The following is a 27,652-nucleotide window of genomic DNA, read 5'->3' as shown; positions in this document are numbered from 1 at the left end:
GGGCCACGTCCAGGTTCCTGCCGGGCTTCGTGGCCACCGCGGGCGAGAACCATGGCTCGGAGCGGCGGGAGAGACGCGGGTCGACCCGCTCTCGGATGCCGGTGATGCGGGGTCTGATCGCGCCACAAAACACCTTCTTGGATACCATCGCCACTCGTTTCGATGGGACCCGTGAGTACATGAGCCCTAATCCCTTCATTTCATGGTGCGCAATGTTTCCAGCAGTTCATTAAGGCAGAACTGTCCACTCACTCAGATCAGTCTGTTTTACATAACATAGAACAATATTTAAACTCTGAGAATTCAAAGTCCTCCAAAGACCTGCAAAGTGCTTAATGAGGATTGAGGACACAAACAGACCATAAGCATGCTGATACTCTGACTGATGAATGAATTATGATGAATGAAAGACTAATGTTCAACATATCAAGAATTCATGAACTGCCTACCTGAGCACCCAGATGAATTAACCATACTGGTCCTTACAGAGCCTGGTGCAAAAATAAATGACATACTTTTGTCAGTGTATGCAAGAGAAATGCAGATGGTATGAAGTCAGCCAAGACATTTATTAGACTTAATTGTTTTTACAATAAAGTAAAAAAGATAATTTACCCCTTTAGCAAAACATTTGAACCTGTCTCAATGTCTCAATGTCAACAAACTGCAAACTGATGGTTGTTATTTTAGATAACATAGGCTATTTTCAATTTCTTTTACACTATATCCAAATTTGTATTTAACGGGGGCATCGTTGTGATAACGTGCTGAGCTGTAATGCACTGATTCCCTGCTAATGTATAGTGTTAATTAATGCTATGAGTCAGTGTATAAATTACCATTCAAAGGCATTGGTGACTAGCGATAACTGTCAATCAATTCAAAAGGTTGCAAATCAATTCAATCAACGCAGATTCGATTTGCCCCAACCTTCACTCAGTCATACTTCACTTGTCATGGCTCTGCATTAACCTGTTCAGGGGGCCCTATGGACCCCCCACTCCTCCCACTTTTTTTGCAATGTGTTCAGTGTGTTTGTGCTGGAGTACTACCTTGATTTGCTGTGTGGTAATGTGAAGTACCGAAATTAGATTTTGGCACAAAGGCCCTCAAGATCAAGTAATAAAGCAGGACCCACCTTAAAGCCCTTCTCGTGTCAGCTGATGCCGCGCTTTAGTGGCTTCCCAAACAAATTTTCAATTAAATTAGCACAAACCAGTTGAAGCACATAAGACTGGAGCTTTCTGGCTCGTGGAGCTCCGGGCTCTCAGAGCAATTGCCCGCCTTTCCTGGTTGAAAATCCAGCCGTGCTTTTTGTGTAGCATTCAAAGATATTCTTTATTTATTTAAAACTGGCTCCATATGAGCAAAGCATTTCAAACTGTTGCATCAGCTACTATCACATAGATCCATTCATACAGTAACTAACATTAAAAGTCTCTCACATTCAGTTTTTATAGCTAAAATCGTCACACAATTCTTATAAAAACCAGACATCTTTACATTGTTTAATGTCACTGTCACAGTTAAACAGACTCTTATCCAGTTATATTTATTATTCACCTGTTTTCACACAAAATTCATTGCAAAACACTACAAATCAGATGTGCATTAAGCCTACGTAAACCTAAACAGAAATTACTGTCAGTCAATATGCAAACTGCAGTAATTATAGCTTAACACTGTTACATAACACAGTGCTGAAGGCACAAACCAACAGGGCTGAGCAACAGACAGAATGTGTGGATGAAGGATATACTGTACGAGGAATCAGAGCGGGATCCGTCTATTTTCTGATACAGAGCTGTAAATTACGGCCAGTACAGAAGACACGTTTCATCTGTGTAGATTACAGCAGCAAGAATCAGCCATCAAATGATATTTAATGACATCTGTAGGTATTTGATGTTTCCTGTATGTCCCCTGAGGGCAAAGTTTCATGAGATAGCATTAATTCAATCAGAATTTTTCATTTCATGTCAGCAGCGATCAGCTCTACTCTAATCTGAGAGTGGAACTGATCGCACTTCCCTGTGTCTGATCACTTCCAACCAGATAACTGTATGACTCTACTTGGCTGTCTACGGGGTGCTGCCAAGAAAGTGTGTTGAAAAAACTCTGTTGTTTTTGAGGAGTTTGTGAAGCCTCCATGGATGAAAATGGACTGGGAAAGATTTGTGATGCCGTATTAAATCATCACACTAATGAATAAAACAGTGCAGGTTGAGAAATGCCAAGTCTGAAGCATCAGTGATCAAACCTTTGTGAGCTCCAAACTTTCTGTTGCTTTGTTTGCACTGATTGACAGAATACAGGAAATGTCCATCGTGACTGAGAGTGAGACCTCAAGTACTAAAAACCAGCTGAGCAGAACAGTATTTTCTGGGAACTTCCATCTTCGCCATGCAACATTAATGCAGCACGATAACCAGGGAGACTCCAGGGGATTCTCTCTAGTTTTTTTTTCTTACATTGCAGTAGAAAGCTTCAGTTAGAGCCCAGAGATATCTCAATACACTACATACATATTTATGAGTACAAAGGTTACAGATTTCAATTAATCACTCAGGGATGGAAATGTCGGCCGGTCAACATCGCCCAGGCTGAAATATCTCAACGACTACCGGAAGGATGGCCATGAAATTTTGTACAGACATTCACGGTGCCCAGAAGATGTGACCATCACCTCAGGTGTACTAATTAATGATGGATGACTCCTCCTTGCCTTGTGAGAGACTATTTGCCCTGTCTGTTTGTCCAAAATGTTGCACCATTCATCGTTACAATAATCTATTGACTTTATATCAATTGATTGCTTTGCCTGTAAAATGCCAAAGAATAATTATAAGGGATTCAATCTACTTGTGAAACAGAGAAAAAGCAGCAGGTATTCACATTGGAACCAGCAATTTCCTTACTTGATCAACTAATTTATACTGCATTATGGTATGCAAATACTTGTCAGAAGAACACAAATAAATGCCTTTATCAAAATATGTAAGTGTAGTATCTGTTCATATTGATTACTGGAGGACATGCTGTTGTTTTGATTGGGCTTGGAAACATCTTCATGCTCTAGTAAGAAAATAAGAAGTCTGTAAAAGTGAGCGAATTCATTGAGGAGTGACTTCTGAGTGGCAGATTTCTGTGTTTTTGTCCGGGGAGTTCTGGCACACAGCTGTGGGCTATAAAGTTTTGAAGCTGATGTAGAGTGAAAATGTGTTAAGGTTTAGGAGACACATCAGAGAGCTGGTTTAACAGATAATCCTGCATGCAGGAATCAGCTAGCTGCCAGTGTTCATCTCCTTATTGTTTGCCAGCTATCTCTTTTCATTTCTTTGGCACGGACTCATGCTTTCAAATGTCACGTTGTTCCTCAACCATCATCAATTGATGTGAACTTACTCCTTATAAGGAACAATAACAAGACCGAGAGTCTACAGCCATGCTAACAGCTCTGTGAGGCTGTACTTCTATACAGCGGTGCTTTGAGCTAAATGCTAACATCAGCATGCTAACATGTTTGGAAGATATAATGTTACCATGTTCACCGTCTTTGTTCGCATGCCAACATTTGCTAATTAGCACTAAACACAAATGGGAATGGGAATGTCATTGTCCAAGTATTGGACAATACATTCATCCTGAAGGAGACATGAATGTCTGTACCAAATTTCATGGTGATCCATTCAATAGTTGATGATGACTAAAGTCATTAGGATTCATCCTCTGGGGGGCATGAACGTGTGTTCAAAACATCACCTCAATCCATCAGATAGTTGTTGTGATATTTCAGCTTGGACCAAAGTGGTAGACCGACTGCCTGACAAACGATGCATCCCCGGAGCTGCACTGAGCAAAAGCCCTAAAACTGTTTGTGCCTCCATTGGGGTCAGGTTACTGAGGTTAGGGTCGGTTTCAGCACCGGAGGAAATTAATTGGATTTCAACAAATTGGTCCTGACAGTCAGAGTGTTTTAACTTAGTGTTGTTCAGTAGCAGAGGAAGTGTAGAATAGCTGCAATTCATTTAGGAAATTCATCAGAGGATCATAAATGAAATGCTGGAGTTATTTATATGGTATTTCAACAATGACGTGTATGTATTGAGATGAAGTTCAGATATTCATGGATTAATTTATTCCACCATTGTGACTGACTCAATGGCAATCGCACAAAAAGCTTGTTAAACTATGAGGTGGCGTCACACATACTAGTTATGAGGGAGGTGAGTGTTTTTGACCTTTACATTTTAGATTATATAACAAAAAAGTAAAAAACTTTTATCTGGAAATGTATTATGTAAACAGTGCAATATTCTTTTCACAATTTCTTAAATAGTTTTATGAAGTCTGCCACTGTAAACTGACAAATCTGTCCTCATGCAATTTGATGCATCATTTTAATCTGGCAAATTTTGCACCATACTCCACAGGAATTTTTGAAGCTTTAAAAGTTCAGAATTTTGCTGAGCTCATAGTTTCAATATACAGTATTTTGATACTTTGATTGGTCATGCATCAGTTATGGTTCATTTTAAGGTATAAGCCTCCAGGGAAGTCAATGCAGTGTCCTTAAAAAGTGCTGTATACAAACATTGTGTGGCATGTGTGTGTGTTTGGCTTACACTGTGCATGGTGGTGAATGTATTGTGGCGGGCTGTCGCTGTCCGTGTTATCAGTACCAGGTTTTATCAGGGTTCCCTAAGCTGCTCAGTGGCTGAGTATGAGTGGTTTTGTAGTTCAGCTCACACGTTATTACACCTGGAATGCAGTGTGGATGTGACAGGCCTGCCTAGTGCCTGGGGAATGTGCAGAAAATTAATACAAGAAAAGAAAATAAGCATCACAGCATACGGCCAGAGTAGAAGGAAAATGATGGAGCACAAGCACAGTTTCTCTGAAACCAGATCACGTCTTTGGGGGAAAATGTTCATGTAAGTATGGGGCTGACCACCATGTAGTAATGAACACTGTAACCGTGCACACTGTGTAAAGGTAAAGGTGCAAAGATGTGATTTAGGCCTTGTTAGAGGCTCTTGGTGCTGCATCCCTCATATTTTCATGATTCCTTTGTGCCCATTAAGGAAAAATCTTAATGCTAAAGCATATAATGATATTTCAAACTATAGTATTACTACTACTATAGTGTGCTTCCAACTGTGTGTCAACAGTTTGGGGAAGGCCATTTCCTTGCCTGTTTGCCCAGTTGGAAAACAACCGAGCAATTCAGAGCTTTATAGGTGGGATTGAGAATGGCCCCTGACCTCAACCCCATCAAACACAATCTTGTGGCTGAAGGGCAGAAAATCCCAGCAGCCACGAGGAGTGGAGGCTGTTAAAGCAGCATGTTAATGCCCATGGGCAACCATACTGGTTCTTTGTGTTCAAGAAAATATAGAGGTTTCTAAAAGCTCCAGTGTAAGAGGCCCAATAAAAGCTACCTCTTTTACTTTACATGAAAGCACTACCCTTGTTTTTATGCCAAGTGGACTCTCTTAAGTATTAATATATTCCTCCATTCTACCAGTTATTCATCTCAAAAGTAGAAGCCCATTTTTTCTGGGAGATGTGATTCATCAAATCCTATTACATTCTGTCACACTCTTCATTCATTCTTATGTTCAAAATCGTGGACAGCCCCCCCTCTCACAGAGCAGCTTGGATGATCAGATGTTGTTACGGCCATTTCTACATTTATTTAACACACCTGGTAAAACTGACAACACGGAGACTACAAATCCATCTGGCTAAACATGAGTAACTCGGCCTCACACTTGTTGCACGTTGTTCCTATGGGCTGACCCCAAAGCTTCTACCGTTGCCATGGTAATCGAGGTCAAAATCAGTATTCCACTGCTGCGTGTTTTTTTTTTATATTATTATATATCCATTACCCAATATATAGCCTATTAAATATGAAATAGTAATCCAACATTATTAATTATTAACGTAAAATGGCATCTTAGAGCCCAAGAGGATGACAGCAACGCAGTGTTTGAGTGCTGGAGGGGGGCAGAGGAGAGACAGGTGAAGTGAACGTTACTCGAGTTGACGTCAACTCGTTACGTTACGTAACGCTGAAGTTCAACCACGGTGTTCTGTCGGGAGAAGCAGTGACTTAAACCAACTGTGAGTAAGAAAAAGTATAAATAATGTTTAAGTTGTTAAGCTATGAGTAGAGGAAAAGTCCGCCAGCCACTAGGCTAATTTATGCAGTGTAAAATGCCATAGGCTTAAGCTAATAACAGTGACTAGCAAAACACAATTGTTCTGTCCATGAATCTTGACAGTTACCCCCCCCCCTTTACTATTTGCCCATGGTTCCAATTTTATGCGAAGCTACGCTAACAGGCTGTGTGTGGTGTACAAGTGTACAGAGAGTTGTGGTTTTACGAAGGGTTGTGTGTCGGACTATTTCCACAACTTGCACCAGTTGTTTCCCCCGACCTCCAGTCTTTGTGCTAAGCTAAGCTAGCCGTCTCCTAGCTAGACATGAGAGTGGTATTGATCTTTTCAACTAAATCAGCAAGAAAGTGAAAAAACGCGCATATATTATGTATTCCAAATCAAACCATTCTTTAATTAATGGGGAAGAAATCAGTTATTTGTGTTGTTTTGATTTTTAATTTTGTGTTGTTTTTGATGCTGAAATTTGCAAGTTAGCTAACTTGTGTTAAGCTCCACTCATTGAGGTTTAGTTTGACCAATGAGATTACTTCTACCTCCAGAAACGTTGTCAGAGGTATAATTTCAATCTGTGTGTGTGAACGGTATAAATCTGAAATGCCACTCCACATTTAAAGAGCAATGTGTCACTTTAAACACAACATATGTTGCAGGACATAATTCTGTCAGTTGTGTTATTGTGATGCATAAGTTGCTGAACTGCTTCAGAGGAAATGTGTGACTTCCCATGAGCCTCATGCACAAAAAGGTTTTGTACTTCTTGTCTGAGTGGTGCTTTGAATAGTTTTGGCAAGAGCATTTACACTGGACATGCTTTATTAATGCATTAATTATTCAATTTCATTGTCCCCAGTTCATCTTCATGCAATCTCACTTTCTCTGTCTCTATTCGTTTGTCTCTCTCTCTCTCTCTCTCTGTCTATCCCCTCTCATTCTTCTATATTGCTCACATTATTCAAAGTGAGTGCTCCAGTCTTCAAGATTCATTCATGTACGAACTCTAACAATCTCAGTGGAATGGATGTCTTGGCTGTGTGAGCCACCTATCGTACCTAATTCAGTTTCATAATGAATAAGTCAAGATTGTCCCCATAACTCAGGCTGTCAAACCAATTGTCAGAGCTCCTGTTTATATTACAGCCTGGCAATCTACTAGCATACAGTATGCTTGCATGCAATTTTTGTTTTTAATATTTCATGAACAATTTGGAATATTGTTAGTAAATCAGACTAATTTGTCCACAGAAATCATTGAAGTTTAACATCATCTTAAAGTTGGGTAAAGCAGGTGGTCCTGGAAGCTTGGTGACATAGTGATTATTTGTGCTCTCTGCCCCTAACACATAATAAGCATGTATTTGTAACATCCATTTCTGTCTCATCTCTTTTGTGCAGCTGAGCAGGGTTATATCAAATTGCATGCTTTGACACAGCTAACATGATAGCTTCTTCCATTTTACATTGTATGGCTCTCAGTTCCCTCAAAGGTCAGCACTGTCAAGACGGTTTGCAATGGATCAGTGGCACAAATTCTCTATTTTTATCCCAACTATGATCTTTTCCTTACCTAGGTGCCTAACCTCACCCACAGTTGCCATACGCAGATATCGTAGATGGAACTAATTTTAAAAACAGTGAATGTAATCTGGGATTTTGTAGAATCATCCAATATCAATGATCTGCCTGGCAATAGGGTTGGATTGTCCTGTGAACATACATCTAAATCTGGCATGTCTGAGCTTCAGGAAAGTCAAGTCAAGTTTATTTGTGTAGCCCAAAGTTGTACAATGTCTGATAGAAAAAAAACATCTGCTGAGGATGAAAATATGGTAGAGGGCATAGAGGCAGAGAGAGGAAGGGAAGACACATGGGACGATCAAAGAAAAAGAAAAGATTGTTTGAAGAGAACAATAGCAGGAGATGAAGAAAAGAAGATTAAATGAATATCATTGAAAAGCACCAGGCATGTTAAATCCTCCCTGAGGAGATCTCTTCAAAGTGAGCAGAATTACTCCGTAGCCTGTCAGAGTTAAGAGGCGAGCATCAAGTGAGAACGAACACTGTGAGAAAAAAAAGAGAGCCATGCATAAAATTTTAATTATGTTTTCTTTGAATTAACGCGACATCTTAGAGGAAATGTAGGTGATCATGACCCCATGGTTGAGTAAAGCATGCAGTGTGAATGTGACTGGGCGTGTAACAAAACCGTTTTGAAGGCACAAAAAACTGCAACATGACCATCCTGCTGCCTTTGTTTTTATTGTGAATAATTATTTTGTAAGTATTTAACAACTACACCTCCCTTGAGGCTGAGAGGGAGCCTGTGTGCAAGTCTCATGGGAGTTGTAGTTGTAACAAAACAAAGGCAGCTCTGTATTAACATTAGATCATGGATGCTGTACCCTGTGTTTATATACATTTACAGTGTATATTTACACCAATTAAGCAAATTGGAAGTGCTATGTATATTGTTGTATTATTACTGCACTAGCCCTCTTTCAAACCTCATTTGGTTTCATTGGCAGAGACAGGATAGTTAATTATAAATAATGCTGAATTTGCATCTTTACTAAAAAGAGTACTGTATTTTCCTGTCTTATCAATTTAACAGTAGCCTTGTTTCAGGAGAATGTAATAATTACACACGGTCACCTGCAAACCAAAATGTTTGATGATTTTTCTTTCCACCAATCAATCCAATCAATCAGTGAAAGGGCAGCCTACATATATGTAATTATAATAGCTCAATAATGTACCAAAAACCCAGGGAAAAAAGTCATCAAATCTCTCACTGTTGCCTGTAAAGCTTATTGCTGTGAGCGTATAATAACAATTGAATGGGATCAGTGTATCAGCAATTTTAGCCACACTAGCAGAGGGGCAGAAGTCAGTCTTTGCTCCAGACTGAAATATCTTGACAAATATTGGATGAATTGCCATGAAATTTGGTTTAGATGTTCATGTTCCCACCTGGATGAATTGTAAAAACTTTGGTGATATTGATGAAATTAATAAACTATTTCAAATTTCTGGAGATCCATCAAGCATCTTGGATTCTTTTGTTCCTCTGACTGCTCACCATCTTTCTAAACCATGTTTTATCCCTGTTCTGTTTCTCTTCTGTGTCTTGTCCCTGTAACCTTCCCATCTTTCCTCCAACCAGACAGTAACTTTGTCCTGGGGAACGCTCAGGTCCAGTCCCTCTATCCCATAGTCTACTGCTCCGATGGCTTCTGTGAACTGACCGGCTTCGCCCGTGGCGAGCTGATGCAGAAGAGCTGCATGTGCCACTTCCTGTATGGCAGCGAGACCAGCGACCGCCTCACCTCGCAGATGCAGAAAGCTCTGGATGAACGACGGGAGTTCAAGACTGAGATCATCCTGTACAAGAAGAGCGGTAAGACTGGATGGCTGCAGGATATTGTCAAATTGAATCATGTTTAAAACTGGCAGTGTCAGTTAAAAATTATCTTTTAGTAAAACCGGATATGTTTGTGGATTTCAAATGTCTTTTATCTGAACAGGCTCCAAGTTCTGGTGTCTGCTGGACATTGTGCCCATAAAGAACGAGAAGAGCGAGGTGGTTCTGTTCCTGGTCTCACATAAGGACATCACAGAAAATAAGGACCTGGACCATGGCAATGAATCTGACGCTGGTGAGAGAAAGCATGAAAAAAAAGAAGCATTATCCAATTCCACTATAATTCACATGAAATGATCCACTGGAGGCTTTGCAGCTGGGGCACAAATCTATCAGCAGACATGAACTGTGATATCATGAAGGAGGTTTGGGAGCAGTCATCAAGTAAATGGCCTATTTTTTAGCAAAACAAACCACATGTGAAAATGTTTTTGCAGTTCAATGCGACTTTCTTCTTTAATAATCAACATGGTTGTGGGGAAGTTTAACTTGAAGCAGTTAACTAATGTTAAAATATGGTCTAGATCCAAGTTTATAAAGCACAGATTTGTACAAAGTCAGTTTCTGCCACATGTCTGCGTGCCTCTGTAGTTTTGTGTCCTTGTTTTCAGATGAAGAAACTGGGCTGGAGATCCATCAGATCAGCCGCCCTCCAGGCTTGAACATGGAGCGCCGCCGCAGTCGAGCCGTCCTCTACCAGCTGTCTGGACACCTACAGAAACAGGACAAAACCAAGAGCAAGCTGAAGATCAACAATGTGAGACGTGTTTAGTTCGGTACCTTCTGTCCTACTTAGGATTCGACCTACTGTGTTCTTTTTTCTAAGCGTGATACTGATATTTTGCTCTAGTGCCACCATAAGGCCAAAATCAAATTAGCAAGCATGAAATGTGCTGAGCACGTTCAGGCTTCCCTGATTTTCAGGCTGCACTAAATGTATTTTTGAAGGGGAGGATTATACGGTATCAGCAGATTAATCTTACATACTTGCTGAGAAAGGACAATTTGCTCGTCTGGTACTGTTTTCAAGGGCTCTGTTTGCAACACCATTTAAGTCAATAAGATGAAAACTTGTAAATTCAAGCAACTGGGATGAGTGCAAAACTGCCCTTACAGCGTGATCTTAATAAACTCAGGGTCTTAGAGGAACAAAATTAGCATAAGAGCTCTCATTAGTCGTTTGAATTTGTTGGGGGGCCTCCTGATCAGATATCATGGTTAAAAGGTTTCATCCTCTTGCATCAGCTAACTGTTAACTTGATGCTCAGTTAAACCACCAGGCACACATTGTATCTCATTATTAGATTAAGATGAATTACTGTATGGAGTCTAATGTGACTGACATCTTTTTTGAGGGCAACGCATTTTTGTTTTCATTTCAATTTCCCTCTGAATTATGTAGAATTCAAACACTGAAACCTTGAGTAACACTACAGCAGTGCTAATAATAATAAAATATTTATGCTGGCTGGTGGAGATACTTTCAAGATATAGGCCCCATAGATAATGAGACAATCAAGTATTGAATTGAATTTGTGTGTGTGTTTTATTATGCTATATCAAGAGCGTTCTTGGAGCCAATGCGAACCCGGTCCCAGAGTACAAGGTGGCGGACATCCAGAAGTCCCGTTTTGTCCTTCTTCACTACGGTGCATTCAAGGCTGGCTGGGATTGGCTGATCTTGTTGGCCACCTTCTATGTAGCCGTCACCGTTCCCTATAACGTCTGCTTCACTGAGATACGAGAGGACGGAGGCTCAGCAGCGCGCAACCCTCCGAGTGTCAGCGACATCTTGGTGGAGATACTTTTTATCATCGGTGAGGCTGGTTTGCTTTGGTATCAGCTTGGCTCCTCTCCATTTATATATGCTTCCACCTTCTTATCATATCAGTTTAAGGGACAACTCCTTCCTGGTTTACATAATCTCCTCAAGCTGGTCTGAAACCACCCTTCTATCTTAATTGGCCAATAGTCTGCATTGCCTCAAAGTCCTCCTGACGCACAAGAGATGTATGCTAATTGAACTTGCTTAACAGTCTCCCCTTCTTGTCTACTGTATCCCAGCCTGCTGTGTCCCCGCTGGCAACCCAGTCCACTAATCCCACTTGAAGAAGGCTTGTTAAAGGAAATATTTTCACAACCTTTTGTCACAGTGTTGGCCAGTGCATCCAGTGTTTAGCCTAATATAGCACTCTCTATTACAGAGACCTTCAGTGCTCTGCTGGAAACAGCTTTACAACAGAAACCAAACCTCTGTCAAGTGAGCTGGGAGGAAGGTTTGGGATCAGGGAGTATAACTTTAAAGGAATTGTTTGCTTTTTGGAGAAGACAGTTGAGGAGAAATGTATGTTGATGACAGGTGTAAGGAGAGTCAATTAGATTTTAAGAGCTCAACCACTGATGATGGAGTGTTTCTGGTGTGTTAACTTGTTGTGTGCCAGATATCGTGCTGAACTTCCGAACCACCTACGTGAGCACGTCTGGTCAGGTCGTCTACGACCCCCGCTGCATCTGCGTTCACTACGTCACATCCTGGCTGTTTGTGGATCTGATCGCCGCCTTGCCCTTTGACCTGCTCTACGCCTTCAATATCAGTGTGGTGGGTCTCACACACACACACACACACACACACACACACACACACACACACACACTGTCCACACATACAGTACACAACTATACAGCTACACAGTGTAGCTTTTGGTTTGTTATATAATGTGTGCACATTGTGTGTAGTGTTGGGAATGGCATAAATCCTACATGTTTGACTGCGCTTGCACTTCTGTGTGCCTTTATGCACAATTTATGTGTGTTTATGTGTATGTGTGATGTATAGGCAGCGGCTCTATGGGCCCTGCCAGTGGTAATAGATGTCATTCTTTTATCAATAGCACTCTCCTGCTATTCGACTTTCACTCACTGTTAATTTAATAAGACCATGAAAGAGCCTGCAAATGCACAGTGAACACCAAAGCACAGCACAACACCCCACACACACACACACACACACACACACACACACACACACACACAAAACCTGTTATGCTACAAAGACATGGCAAAGGAAACAAAGAGCTAACAAAACATTGGTTTTATCTGAAGAAGGAAAAACCGACAATAGACAACTTTTTGTTCCATATTTTCTTGAAACCCTGCTGCTGCTGCTCTCTCTATTTGCTGTAGTGGCTTCACAGGAGGAACACTGAGACTCTGAGCTTCAACAAGAAACTCATTATTAAGTAACTGGTAATTAAGATGATAAATGAGTACGCTGACGACAAATTACAGGTGGAGGCAAGTAGATTAGCTGGGTGGTGTTGAGTGCAGAGATAGGGTACGATAGATACTGGATCACTACAGAGCAGTATTGAACAAACAATGATATTGGAAATTAACTGTGTGATCTATATGTAAGTTCATAATGTATTTTAACACATTCCCCAGCCTACTACACATAAATTCTGTTAGAGGACAACTGGATGAAATGCTCACCTGTAGCTGAAAAAAACAGGTCATGTGATGCGCTTGCAGTTGTATGGCTGTAATGGGTAATGTGCTCAGAAACAGTAGGTATTTGTGACTGTGATTAATAGCTGGGGGGAGGCAGAGCTTTTATATACCTGTGCATTCTGTATAGAATTAAATTCCCTGAATGGATCAATATTAAATCCTAGCTGAGTGGGGTGTAATTTCATCTATACTTCAAATAACAGACCACTTATTGGGAACTGAAACGAGCAGGGAATTCAGGTAGAAAATCAATAAAGGGACAATGTTCATTTTTACCTTCTTCCAGTTGAGGATGATAATGGAGGTGATTTTCTGTGAATGACTTCTCTGATAAAAGCTGCCACTGAAATTAAACGAACTCTACGTTTGTCTCGAGTGGTGTCCTGTAGTATTTTAATCTCATCAGGGCTGCAAGGTTCAGACAATCTGTGGAGCCACTGGCTGTTTTTCTGCACTGTGAATGAGATTGAGGGGGCAGGTCACCTGCACTATCAAGATGACTGATTAAAATTCTCAGTGTGCATGGTTAATTTCTAATTACAAACTTCCCTTGGCTCCAGACGGGAAACTTTCAAGATTAAACATGAAATCTAGTTCTAATTGATGTCACAGGAAATAGTTTTCTGTACCTACTCAGGAGTAACTAATCCCATCTGAGCTACACTTTTTATGTCGTGTGTTAGATGTTCAAATCCGTGACTCCTCTTCCTCCCAGAACTTCGGGGTTCACCTGCTGAAGACAGTGCGCCTCCTCCGTCTCTTGCGCCTCCTACAGAAGCTGGATCGCTACTCACAGTACAGCGCCGTGGTCCTCACCCTGCTCATGTCCACGTTCGCCCTGCTGGGCCATTGGATGGCCTGCCTCTGGTACTTCATCGGACGCAGCGAGATCGAAAGTAATAGCCCTGCCTCCTGGGATATAGGTTTGTGTCTGTGTGTTGCAACTTCATGGAAGGATTTTAATGGTTTAAGTTGATTGTTTACCATGTTCACCATCAGCCTGTTAGCACACTAACGTTTGCCAGTTAGCACTAAAAAGTCATTAAAGAATTCATCCTCTAGGGACCTTGGACATCCGTTCACGGCTTAACACCAAAGATGGAGACCAAAACAAGGATCATCTGTATCATTTAACCGATCCAGAGCAGAGTATGAAGACAAGCTTGTATACACTCAGTGTGCAGTGTGTGTGTGTGTCCTTTTACTGAGAAAACACTTCTAATTATGGCGATCTGTCTCCCCTCCTACTGCGCTCACCGGTGCCAAACAACAACAATACTGTGAGGTGCATGAGGTGATGGTGGTTTTCCTGTTCAAGTGATTTAAATCAGCAATAGAGAACAGGGATAGTGGAAAGATATATATATAAAAAATGCCTCCACTGATACACAGATATACACACTTGCACACATGGGGCATCTATGGATCAGGTTGATCAGCGGGTTGGCAATTGAGCAAAACACTGAACCCTAAATTGCTTCCGATGAGCGGGGCAGCGCTCCATTATTCTTGGTTAATGAGGGTCTGTGCATGGGCGAATGAGAGGCTTTTAAAGCTCTTTGTCCTACTCGGCTTGAAAAGCGCTATATATATGCTATCCATTTACCATCACACATCACAAGTCAACTCCAGTGTTTTTATTCCTCACGTGGAAAGTCAAAAATCAAAAGGGTTCATCTTCCGTGGGGCATAAATGTTCTCAGGGGGATCTGAGAAATCTTTAGAAATCACCCTCTGCATCCCTCCGGATACCATAAATACAAATTCCAAAATTCATGGCAATCTGGTTTGTAGTTATTCAGATTTGTCGCTCTGGACCAAAATGGACGGATGACAATAAGGAAGATATATAAACAATGAAGAATATACTGAGAAAAACATTTCCAAAATATGAGCAAAACACAGACAAGTAGACATTTAGAAACTAGACAAATTATTTTGCGTAAATCTAAATGTCAGGTGACATTATCAGAAAAGTCAGCGTGTACTGTCTGGCCTGTACTCCCAAATACACAAACACCAACACTGAAATAATGACTCTGCCCTTCCAGCCTTGTTACCAATGCTAATGAAGCCTTCTAGTAAAGGTATTCTAACGAGCATGAATTTATTCTCATTAAACTGACAAACTCTTCTGTACTGGCCCTCTTCCCCCACCAGGCTGGCTCCATGAACTGGCCAAACGCTTGGGAACGCCATACTTCCTGGCACCGCTGACCTCCCTGTTGGGAGTCTCTGATTCGCCTCAAGGCACCATGACAGCAGGACTGACCAATTACAGCCAGTGGAACGGCTCGGGGTTGGAGCCGTTGAACGGGGCGGGTTTGCTGGGTTCAGGCCAATGGAACGGTAGCAGGACCAGAGTGAGGACGCCGAACGGCTCGGGGACGACACTGAGCGGTGGTCCATCTGTGAGGAGCTCCTATGTGACGTCACTGTACTTTGCTCTGAGCAGTCTGACCAGTGTGGGCTTCGGCAATGTTTCAGCCAACACAGACTCTGAGAAGATCTTCTCCATCTGCACCATGCTGATAGGAGGTGGGGAAAACACACCATGAAAATCATAAAAATTCACACTATTTTGTCATTAATAGGATTTTGTATTGCGTGCTAGTGGCTCTGTAAGCGTCGTAAGGCTGAAGCAATGCTTTGAGCTAAATGCTAACGTCAGCATGCTAACATGGTCACACAAAAAAAATGTTAAGATGCTGATGTGTAATAGGATGCTCACCATGATTGCCATTTTGATTTGTCGTCTTAGCGTGCTAACATTTGCTAATTAGCACATATCACAAAGTAGAATTGAGGCTGATGGGAATGTCGTTAGTTTTGCAGCTATATGGTCATAAACCAAAGTATTGGTTGATATTATATTGTATAGTATAAATTGATATTTTAACCTGAATATGGCGCTGAAAATTCAGGGGATCACATTTGGATACATCGTCTGGAAACTATGAATGTCTGAACCAAATTTTGTGCCAATTCATGTAGCAGATGATGAGATATTTCACTGGATAATTTAGCACAGATGGCACTGGAATTTATCCTTCTTTATGTCACATTGACGGGTTTTCTACCTTCGATTGGAGCTGCCAATTATCCAGTAATTAAAATGGTTTTAACTACACTAAAACATAACTTTAAACTGCCCATTTTGTAAAGAAATAGTACAGTTACCCCATAAACTGAATGATGGCATGAGGCTTTTGTTGAGATAAGTTTTTCTTATGTTTTTGTCTCTTTGTCTGTCTCCCCTGTAGCATTAATGCATGCTGTGGTGTTTGGTAATGTGACCGCCATCATTCAGAGGATGTACTCACGCCGCTCCCTCTACCACACCCGCACTAAGGACCTGAAGGACTTTATCCGGGTGCACCGGCTGCCCAAGGCCCTTGAGCAGCGCATGATGGAGTGTTTCCAGACGACGTGGTCTGTCAACAACGGTATCGACGTCAGTGAGGTAGGACTCACTGCATCAAGATACGTGAACGGATTAAATGTCTCGCCACAAGACAGTATGAACATATGGAGCTGTGTGGATGTGATACAGTATTATTGGAAACAGTCTTTATGCTAAGCTAGGCTCAACACATTCTGCACCATCAAACTCATATCAGTCTCAAATAGCAATGTTATGTAACTCTAGATGGCAAACAAGCATATTTCTGAAAATGTGTGACTGTTCCTTTAACTGTCAGAGATGGGTATACGACCTCTGTGGCTTACATTGTCAGTTATAATGGGATCAACTGGACTGGCTTCTAAAATTGAAAGTGCAAATCCGGCAACTTGCCCTCCAAGCTGACTAAAGAAACGGCTCAAAGTCATTGAGAGGATTTTGGTTTTGTTTTGGGTTCTATCACGCTGGGGCAGATATCTTAATTTCATGGATTAATGACCTCATAGACACTAAACTAACTCTTGGTGTGTTTTACCATGGCTTCAAATCTAGATAATCCTTTTTAGAGAGATAACATGATGGTGGACAGACGCTAATACCTTAAGGTAATAACCCACAACTTTCCCATGCTGAGATTTTTGCTTTGCTACTCTGTCGCACACACAGTGGGAATTCACTCTATAAAGTTCATGAGAGCTGTTGCATTTGCTGTTATGACATTTGAGTAAATGTACAAAATGAAAATCCAGAGTTTGCTGGTCATGCTTGTATCAGCTGATTGGGACGATGTGGGAAGGTGAAAGGTTTTTATTTTGCCTGTTACCTCCACCTTCCCACACAGTCACATTCAAATGATGACACACAAAGGAAAGAAGCCACCAAAGCTAAGAGAGAGATTCATTTTTGTTTTGTGTACCTTTGTTTCACTGCTGAGGTCAAAATGTTCCTTCTCATTCCCTCCACAAGCTGCTGAAGGACTTCCCAGACGAGCTGAGGGCTGACATCGCCATGCACCTGAATAACGAGCTGCTGCAGCTGCCGCTCTTTGAATCGGCCAGCAGGGGGTGTCTGCGCTCCCTCTCCCTCATCATCAAGACCTCCTTTTGTGCTCCTGGGGAGTTCCTCATCCGCCAGGGTGATGCCCTCCAGGCAATCTACTTTGTCTGCTCAGGCTCCATGGAAGTGCTGAAGGACAACACTGTGCTGGCCATTCTTGGTAAAGAACAAAAAACTTAGTTTAACTGACATTGTTTATTAAAGTATGTGTTAATATTATTGTGCCCATTTAATAACCATTTTTAGTTTATGCTGATACATTGACATTAAAAATGGACACATTAAACTATTTAAATATGGTGCTATATATTGCAATACATGCCAAACACACCCCTTATCATATAGCCAACACCATTGAGGTTCAGTACCATGGACAGCACCCATGGACAGGCTCCCTCCATCAATCCATTTTCCATACTAGAATTCCTGCTTTTGAGAGACCTGCTCAGAACCAGGTTAAAGAAGATGGTAAGAGAGGTTTTGAGTTTGGGCCAAGCCACCTGTTGGGCCTGCAGTCTGAGTGAGTCATTTTGCTACCTGAATCTTGAAGGGCTTCTCTGTCTTGGCCTCCAAACCATAGAAGCCCTCCTAGATTTCGGCAGCAAAGTGATTCAAAAACTGGCATCTACTTCCAGCAAGAAGAGGATGGAATATACATGTATACAAGCTAACCCAGCTGTAGTTGATAATCTACCACCTCTGGACTGATGGAGTGGTTGAGGGATTCAATGGCACCTTAAACTGCTATACAACATTGCAGAAGATGAAGATGGAGCCAGCCAACCATAAAGTGAGGCAACACGATTTGTCAAAAACTCTAATAGATTACAAAAAATTTGTTTAAGAACAATTTAGAAGAGGGACCTGCTGGGCAAATTTCTTAAGGGAAGTAGTTCTAAAAACGGCGAGTAGAGTTTTGTTACAGAATATAAGATTAAGTTTATATAATAGCCAGCCAGACAGCTTTTATGAAGAGAAATATAATGAAGAAGAGCAGCTTAGTGCTGATAAAACTGCTGTCATCCCCATATTTAACTGCCCCTGTGGACAAACAATTCACACCCCATCAGGTGAGAGATGGAGTGCGACGCAGAGTTTGATGGAACAGTTTGGGGAGCAGCCAGAAGCCCTACAGGAAACCCATAAACAGCATTAATTGATTTTGTTTATTCATTTATTTTTGGCCACTTAAGGGCAGTGAAACAAACTGTAAACACAACATTGAGATATTATCACCTTAAAAAGTTGTTATGGCTAACGTGTTAGCAAACGCTCTAGCCGTCATGGAGCAACGTTAGCATTCATTTGGAGTCGTGTTTGTGTCCTACTGAAGAATGTTAGACCACTATTTACTCTATTAGCTCTGTTTAGTCAGACTCCTGAGGGAAATATGTGGCTCTTTAGCTGCTAAATGCTCGACCCTGCTCACCAGCTAGCCTTAAACTTTGTTTGTCTGTCGTTTGGTGGTGGGCAGGTAGTGTGCTGTAGGTTTACCCAAGCTTTCTCGCCAAATCTAGCTGCCTGCTGCTGCTTGAAAGGAGATTGATGGCAGCGGGGTCATGGGCCAGAAAATCAGAACAGCTAGAGCTAGAAAGGCTGAAAAACTCTGAAGAACTGCAGATTTTGCCATAATTATCTGTGGTTTTGATCCATTGTTAATATAAAAAAAGATTAACAGACCGTTATCCATCAAAACATTTGGAAACAACCAGCCCCATATCTCCACCGTCAATATTACAGCAGTGTCACCCTGTACCTTGTGCAATAGTACCATCCAAAAAGATCAAATTAAGTGAAATAAGGAGTGCTGATTGAGCCGCTAGAACCAGAAAACCTGCAACAGTGTGTTTCCTCCAGAATAAGAGCCTCTCCAGAGCCTTGTCCTACAACACGTACACCGACACTCCTTCCATCGTGCATAACACGGATGAAACAGAATAGAGAAACACAAACAGACTCACAAACAGCACTGGAATCAGTTCAGGTCCGTATAAAGCAGAGGGAGCAAATTGGCAACACTGTTTTTCATATTAATGAACTAACTTGTGTAAATAATGAAGTGACTGCTGCCTGTAAAGGAAAGAGGGAGAACTCATTAGCATGTTGGACCTGTTGTGTATGTACATGCACATACATGTGGTTATTGAAATATGCACAAAGACACACATTCACATGTTCACTCGCTTTCTCGCTCATGCATATAGAAACACACAGTGCACACACAGTTTATTTTATTTTCACAATTTTTCCTGCCTGCTCTGTTTCTCTCTCTCTCACACAGCCACACACACACACACACACACACACACACACACACACACACACACATTGTTTTGGCATTGCCACTTTAGATTTACAGCTCTGGAGAAGTCAGTGAGGTAGAGAGAGGAAGCAGAAAAACAGAAAAATACAGGCCTTCTATTGTAATCTGCAACAGTCCGTCTGTATCCCATAGTGTATTCTGTAACATGAATATGAAATAGTCTCACCATTCAACCTCTCTGCTGTATAATGTGATCGTTAATACCGATGCAATGCTCATTTATGGAAACACAATGATTCGCAACATGGAATGCATCTCTTGCTATGCGTTATGGATCATATATCAGCTTCCAGGTTAAGGACATGATGTAGAATGAAGTATGACCTGGTCCTGGATCAAGGCTAAACTGCTGCCTCCCATTCATTGTTAATGAAAGGTGGTGGCCTCAGACACATTCTTTACCCTCAGCCTCAACTACAGCCTTACCTGTATATCTGCTTTCCAGGTCGGGGGGACCTGATTGGCTCTGACTGTCTCACCCAGGAGGAAGTGATTAAGACCAACGCCTGTGTGAAGGCCCTGACCTACTGTGACCTGCAGTACATCAGCCTCAAAGGCCTCCGCGAGGTGCTCTGCCTCTATCCTGACTACGCCCAGAAGTTCATCACTGAGATCCAGCACGATCTGACGTACAACCTCCGGGAGGGACACAACATTGAGGTACGACAATGGCTGATGCTCTTCTGATCTCCCTGAACACATATGATATCAAGCTGCCGGCCACTTTTAAGGGCCCCTGCCGTGAAGGTTAAACGTCATTTTTGAAACACTTAACCTGGGTCAGCAGATGTTCCCAGGCCAGATGGGATATGTAATCTCTCAAGCATGTTCTGGGTCTGCTCGGGCATCTCCTCCCAGTTGAACGTGCTCTGAGGCATCCTGATCAGATGCCCCGAACAACTCCAATTGGTTCTTTTTAAGGACCTTATCTCTCATTCTTTCAGTCAGAATCAGAATCAGAATCAGAAACTGTTTATTGCCAAGTAACATACATTACAAGGAATTTGCTGTGGTCTGAAGGTGCTATTGTTTTGATAACAAATAAGTAGAATATAAAAAGTAAAATAAGAATAAAAATAAAAATAAGATAAGATAAATAACAAACAGTGCAGTGACCAAAATAAGGTAAAGTGTCCAGATAAAGTGTCCAGTAGGTGGTGGGTGTGTTAATGTAACGCAGGGGAGACAGGGGTGATGTACGTTAATATAATGTATAACTAGTGTTTGTGTTCGGGGGGAGGGGGGGGGTTCAATGTAAGTTCGTCAGGTTGACTGCAGAGGGGAAGAAACTGTTTTTGTGGCGGGAGGTTTTGGTCCTGATTGACCGCAGCCTCCTGCCAGAGGGGAGGGGGTCAAACAGATGGTGTCCGGGGTGGGAGGGGTCAGCAGCGATCTTCCCTGCTCTCCTCAGGGTCCTGGAGGAGTACAGGTCCTGAAGAGATGGGAGGTTGCAGCCAATCACCCTCTCTGCAGAGCGGATGATACGCTGCAGTCTGCGTCAGTCACTAAAGCTCATGACCAAAGGTGAGGGCTGGATTGACTAAGACTAAGAAGACCATGTTAGAGCCTTTATTTCTCCAGTTGCTTTGTTTTACATATTGTGAAAACTAAGACCACCCCTTCTACTTTATGCCAACTACCAGAAACCCATAAAACCTGCAGAACCTGCAGTTAATTGGTGAAAGCTACCAGTCAGTCTCTCTGTAAACTGTTAAAGTATGATGCCGGTGTCCAGCTTTCTGTGTTTTTTCATTTGTAAATGTGTTATTATCACTATCATGATAAATATTACCATACTGCCTCAGCATAGAGGGGCACTGGAGATGAATCATCTCATGTTCTAAATGCCTTAAAGAAACTTTTGGGCAAGAGTCCTTCTGTTTTTTAGATTAGTCTCAGCTGTGCAGTGACCTCCTCCACCCAACATTTTACGCAATGCTGGAGTGATGGCTTTGCACTTGAAAAGGATTAGCCATCTGGACTGGGAGTGAGGAGGAAGCCACGGCTTCTGCTTGAGATGCAGCCAACAGATAAAGACATGAGCTAAACATGGACAATTCAGATGCCAGGGATTTACAGATGGATCTCAGCTGTAGCGTACACATGAATAACCAGCATACACTGGAAATAACTAAGTCACATTTTCACTGTGAGTAAGTTTGTTAATTAGAGCAGAGATCCAAGAGAAACATCAAGGGACGAGACTGTATATCAGCATGAAAAATACTTCAATAATAGTCCATTGACTCTAGGAGATGTACCAGGGGGATCCATGACTTATCCTTTACTTTAAAATACAATATTTAAATATTCATTGTGTTTTAAATACAATGAAGAGGAAAATAAAGTCATTTAAAGAATAGATTGAATGAAAAACTCAATGAGTTATAATAAAGTATAAGCACAGTTGCAGTGCAGTAATAAATAAATCCTAAATTTAAGTGCAGGAGAGAAAATAGTACTTAACTTTAACAAAAAATAAATATAAAGCTAAAATTTACGCTTGGTATGCACATAAAACTCCACATGCTTGTCAGCACCTTACACACACACATTAATATGCACGCACAGCGACAACACTAGTGCATCCTCCGCGAGCGCAGCGTGGGACTAAAAATAGTGTTGTCAGAGGGGTGGGGTCATCCCCGGCTGGATAAATATAGAGCAACAACCAGATGGAGACAAGACAAGAAAACATCAGGATGAAAGGAAGCTGCAGGGGGAAGAAAGGGGAAGAGCCTCGCTGATATTTGCATTCACGTGCCGACACACAGACAGCACACACACATGCAGCATCACACTCTCTCATACCAAAACACAGCATATTTGTCCTTGCTGATACAGAATGACATACATGCCCAAACACACACACGTGACATACTGCAAGCTGTGTCCTATATATGTTGGCTCATACTGCATCTCATATACAAGTGCAGTGACCATATTCCAACATGCATCATCTCTCACATGCAACACACACACACATATTTCTCTTTCTTTACACCCTCAAACACACACACACACACACACACACACACACACGATTGGCTGATGCCCTTATAGTGGCATGCTACATATCAAGGGTGGCACGTGCTGAATTTCCAAACAGTCCCCTTCTCCGCTCGCATCCCTCCAGGCAAACCTCTGTGCTAAAATTAAACCTCTGTGATCTAAAAATACCAGCCGGGCACGTGAGCCAAAGACGGGATGGAGAAGACAACAAATCGAGGGGAGAGAAGGGGGAGGGGGGTGGTGACAGGGGAAAAGAGGAGGAGAGGGGAGAAAAGAGGGGAAAGGAGAAAACAGGATTTGGTTGCCAGTGTTTTAATTAGCTTTAAATTGCAGTCCAGAGAAGGTGCAGGAAATATAACTCCAATATCCTTCCACAAATACATGTATCAGCCACCAGCACCAACATGCTGACTGTGGGAATTTTACTTTGAAAGGACAATCTGTTTACATATGACTTGTCAGGAGTCCTGAACATCTGCAGAGCTCATCCATATCTTTTCATCTGAGATGATAGAGCTGAATGTCTTTGGGAGTGAATGGTGTCGACAGTTACTTGGTTTTGAATGAGGACGCTCCTTTGCAGCGCCGCTGATAAACTGAATGGATATCAGCGCCATTGCAGCTATTGTGAATGGCAACTGCTCACTCTCAGTGATGCTGTCAGTGGCTCAGCAGCTCCCCCATCTGGTCAAAGAGTGGATTGACGCTCCACCGCTTCAACATTCCTGATCTCTCATTAATTCTGTCGCTGAGTCCCAGTTCCAGGTTTTTAGTTTGTTGTGTGTTCACTCTAGAAAAGTGACAAAGTGATGTTTTTGTTCTCTTTGTCACTCCTCAGGCAGACTGCGAGAGCAACGGAGGGATCATGAAGAAGCTACCATCCATCAAGGAGGACGAGGAGGGATCAGGGTCCGAGGGTGAACACTCCCCTCTACCCAAGATGCCTCCCCTGGGAAGGCTGGGCCGAGGCCTACGCTCCCCCCTGCGCTCCCCTCTGCGCTCCCCGCTGCTCCCGCCGAGAACCTTCAGACCAGCGAGCGATCACACCCGGCCGGCCAGCCTGCAGATCCCTGTGGTGAGCTTCAGCTGCCTGCAGCCGGACCTCAGCCCTCGGTAAGGAACCATTCATTCATGAATTAACTGGGGAAATATTGTTAGCTTGGCTGCATTCTTTGTGATTTAATTCATAAACACAAACCATCTACAGGCTAGTTTGCATGGAGTCCCCGGAGAGGTTGCAGCAGCCGCTCGGCTGGAGGAATCAATTAATTTTGGTACAAAATGTGTGTGAGTGTGCACACAAGCATAGATTGTGTCACTGTGTTGGTTTTCCTAGAAGATATTTAGGGAAAAAGCAGCATTACAGTGGCAAAGTGGTAAAAAAGCCACCTGGTATTGACTGACTTAAGTTTTATTTACAGCTCATAGACAAATCTGCTCAGAGCATGTGTTACATCAATGAGTTCTCCTTTTAAAGGACATGTGCAATCAACGATCAGCAGGTTAATTCAAGAAAAAATGTAAAATAACATAAATTCCCTTAAAGATGCTCACCATAGATCAAATAACATTGTATCCAGAGCACTTACAGTACACTTCTATTTGTTAAAAACACAATGCTGTGCTTCGTCTTTGCTCATGAGATGACAGACATGATAATTACCGTTATGTAATACTACACCTGTCAGTGGTGACGCAAAAAGATGATTCATCAATGTCCAAAATCTCAAAGTCCTACGAAGAGGGAATGAAGGAGACATTACAGTCAGACACAGCTTCGGCCTTTGTGTATGAGTGTATGGGAGTCTGGTAATCAGTATGCAGGTGTGTGCAGCTGCTCCTCATCATCTGCTCTCACTGAGTAGGACCTTTGACCTGCTGACTGTCGTCATCTGGATGACATTTCCATAAGTGCTCTCCGTCATGATCCAACCGTCGGCAGGTGCAGTATGCAGGACTTTCCCTGACATCAGTGCGTTAGTGCAGATGTTAGAAACACTCTTCTGTGCTGAAATGTGAGGCTGCACAGGAGTCAGGAAACTTTGATCATTGTGATGTCCTGATAAGTAACTGTTACAGTGTAAGTTTATCTATAAAAAGAATCATTTCCCACAAAGGATGCATAAATGAAATCATTGCTATGTACTTATTTGTTTATTTTGCACTCTACATCATTAGCCGGTGAAACTCTTCTATGATTAACTTTGTTGTTGTCTCTGGGTAGTAAGAGTAGAGGAGGACGGTTCAGAAGCGGCTCACTGATTAGTCAGAAAACTTCAGCTTATTTTGTCCTACTTATATCAAAGCCTAAGGATGGCTGTCTGTCCATCCAGCTCTCCAACACTTTATATTGAACGCCTTCATTAAAGACAGTAGAGAGAAGACAGGAAGCGAGGGAGAGATTCAGCAAACGTCCCTGTCTGTTGATATTTATTGTCCCCGGAGGAGGAACCCCATGATTTGATGACTCCCTGATCTTTTGTAAAATAAAATAATGAATAAATAGTAAATAACAAAATGTAATGGTCTCATTGCCATTGAAATCAATGAGCACATTCATGCTCCCCAGAGGATGAACCATTTACATATTGGACACTAATTCTCATACCAAAACTTTGCACACAGGATATTTTATAAGCTAACAGGTGAATTATCATGAACTTTGCAGAGCACATTCATGCTCCCAAAGGATTTAACCCTGCTGATTTCTCCACTTCTGATAAAGTGAAGTGCCTTAATCAGGGTCCTGGAAATCCCTGATGAGAACCTCCTAAAGGGTTTTGTGTGATTAGGTTATTATTAGCGTTGCAGCCCTCTGACAAACTCAATGGATTTTGATATATTGCAGTTGGGTTCAGTGAATGAGAAATCTTGTTGTTTGTTTGGCAATTAAAACGTGTCCTGTTTGTGTTTATGAATAATGTAAAGTCACACAGGATGAGTGGGATCTTGTACGTTTTCTTAAACAAGGAAAATCCATTTGTACCCACTTGCATGTGTAACGATCCAACTCTTAGTTGTAGTTTGTCCTACAGTATGAAGACATGTGATCTTTATCTTGGCATCATGTTACAGGGTAGAAATGTTTTTTAGTCTGCTGCCACCGTGTGGACCTTCTGTCTCATTAACCAGCGAGCCTTAAATTAAAACCTCTAAAAATCCAAATATGCAGACTTCCACGACTGTTGTTCCCTCTTAGTCTCTCTATCAGCTCCACTGTTCTGACAGTGCAGTATACTGACTGGGAATAATAATAATAACAATTTGGAAATGTAAGTCATCAATTTATTGCCATACTGTAACTCCAAGTTTATTTTCAAATTGGAGTTTGAATAGAAGAATTCTTACTTTTTGACCTTGTTGTCTCCTCTGTCGGTCCTCAGGTTTGTGGATGGGATCGAGACAGAAAACCAAAGTGGTTCAGCTCAGAAGTTTGATTTTTCTCCCAGCACAACTCAGAGTTTCCTACCCAGCCCTGCTTCAGCTACCTCAGGTTAAGACACACACACACACACACACACACACACACATACACACATACATATATCAGACTGGACCAGATCCCGTTAAATGTCAGCTTTGAGCTTTGAACTGCAAAGATCTTTAAATAAATCACTAATCTATTCTTGATTATCATTCAGCTGAAGTCCTTAATTGCATGTACACGTGTGTGTGTGTGTGTGTGTGTGTGTGTGTGTGTGTGTCTGTGTGTGTCTGTGTGTGTATTTCCATGTCCACAGGGGTTCATGATGAGGGTGACACCATGCAGGCTATCGCTAAGCTAAAACATGAGGTAAGACTGGTCTTTTATTTCAATTCAATTGGCTGTGATCTTTGGAGGGCAGTTTGTATGCATCACATCTGAATGTGCATTAAATTCAGATTTTTATGTCAAGATTTGACTTTATTGTGTCACAGTAACCTAAACTTGAAAACAACTAGCTTTCCTTCCACCCCAGCATTCATGACTCCCCCCTCTGACTCCCTCTCCCCTCTGACTCCCTCTCCCCAGATGAACGTCCTCTCCCGTCAGGTAACGGCTGTCAGTCAGGAGCTGCAGGAAATGACGAGTCTCCTCAAACCCCTCTTCCACAACACCTCCACGCTGCTGATACCCAGTGCTGTGACTCCGCCTCCCAGCGTGTCATCACACAGCTGCTCCCCAGGCCCGCCCCTTTTTACCCAACGTGCACCTGTGGGCTTTTCGGATGCATCCATCCTGGTACCTGAGCCGTCCTCTCCTCAGCTGAGCATGACAAAGGTGTTACAAGGAGAGTTTGATCCACTTCAGTGTTCGTCCCATAATCCTCCAGTTCCTCATCAGGTCAGTGCTGCTCCCCCAGTGTCTCATTGCTCAGCTCCTCCGTCACTCAACAGCTCTCCCCATGAGCACACAGTCGTGCCACATCCCTACTCCTCCTCCTCCATCCCCTCTATTTCTTCATCCATCACTCCCCTTTTGGTGGATTTATCAGGACCTGGCAGTGAACCACAAACACAGCCTCAATCCTGCCTCCCGCTCCTGTCCCAGTCCGAGTCCCAGCTCCAGTTCCAGTCCGAGTCCCAGTTCATATCCCGCTCTTATCCCCATTCCCTTTCCCAGCCTCAGCTCCAGCCCCTTCTCCAGCCCTCCAGCATGGCATCCCGCCCCCGAGAACCCCTCCTGAACCTGCAGGAGGTGGAGTGGGGGGAGCACACCGCCCAGCTCAGCTTCATCGATGAAGGACAGCCCTCGGTGTGA

The 27,652-nt window shown here is 42.3% G+C and overlaps 1 protein-coding gene across 1 annotated transcript; it reads left to right on the top strand.

Annotated features, from left to right (window-relative positions):
• The first annotated feature begins 95 nt into the window (after positions 1 to 95).
• LOC139306533 (voltage-gated delayed rectifier potassium channel KCNH8-like) lies at positions 96 to 27,652 on the top strand. The gene is made up of 15 exons (XM_070930419.1): positions 96 to 171; positions 9,350 to 9,583; positions 9,711 to 9,842; positions 10,219 to 10,364; positions 11,172 to 11,424; positions 12,049 to 12,206; positions 13,833 to 14,040; positions 15,278 to 15,655; positions 16,381 to 16,580; positions 17,487 to 17,736; positions 20,345 to 20,559; positions 23,750 to 24,024; positions 26,295 to 26,404; positions 26,652 to 26,704; positions 26,924 to 27,652. The coding sequence occupies exons 1-15, from the start codon at positions 96 to 98 to the stop codon at positions 27,650 to 27,652; spliced, it is 3,417 nt and encodes a 1,138-aa protein (XP_070786520.1).

This window comes from Enoplosus armatus, chromosome 24 (genome assembly GCF_043641665.1).
Source record: "Enoplosus armatus isolate fEnoArm2 chromosome 24, fEnoArm2.hap1, whole genome shotgun sequence".
Classification (NCBI taxonomy): Eukaryota; Metazoa; Chordata; class Actinopteri; order Centrarchiformes; family Enoplosidae; genus Enoplosus; species Enoplosus armatus.
Note: the sequence above shows the minus strand (reverse complement) of the source record. Positions and strands in the feature narration are given on the sequence as shown.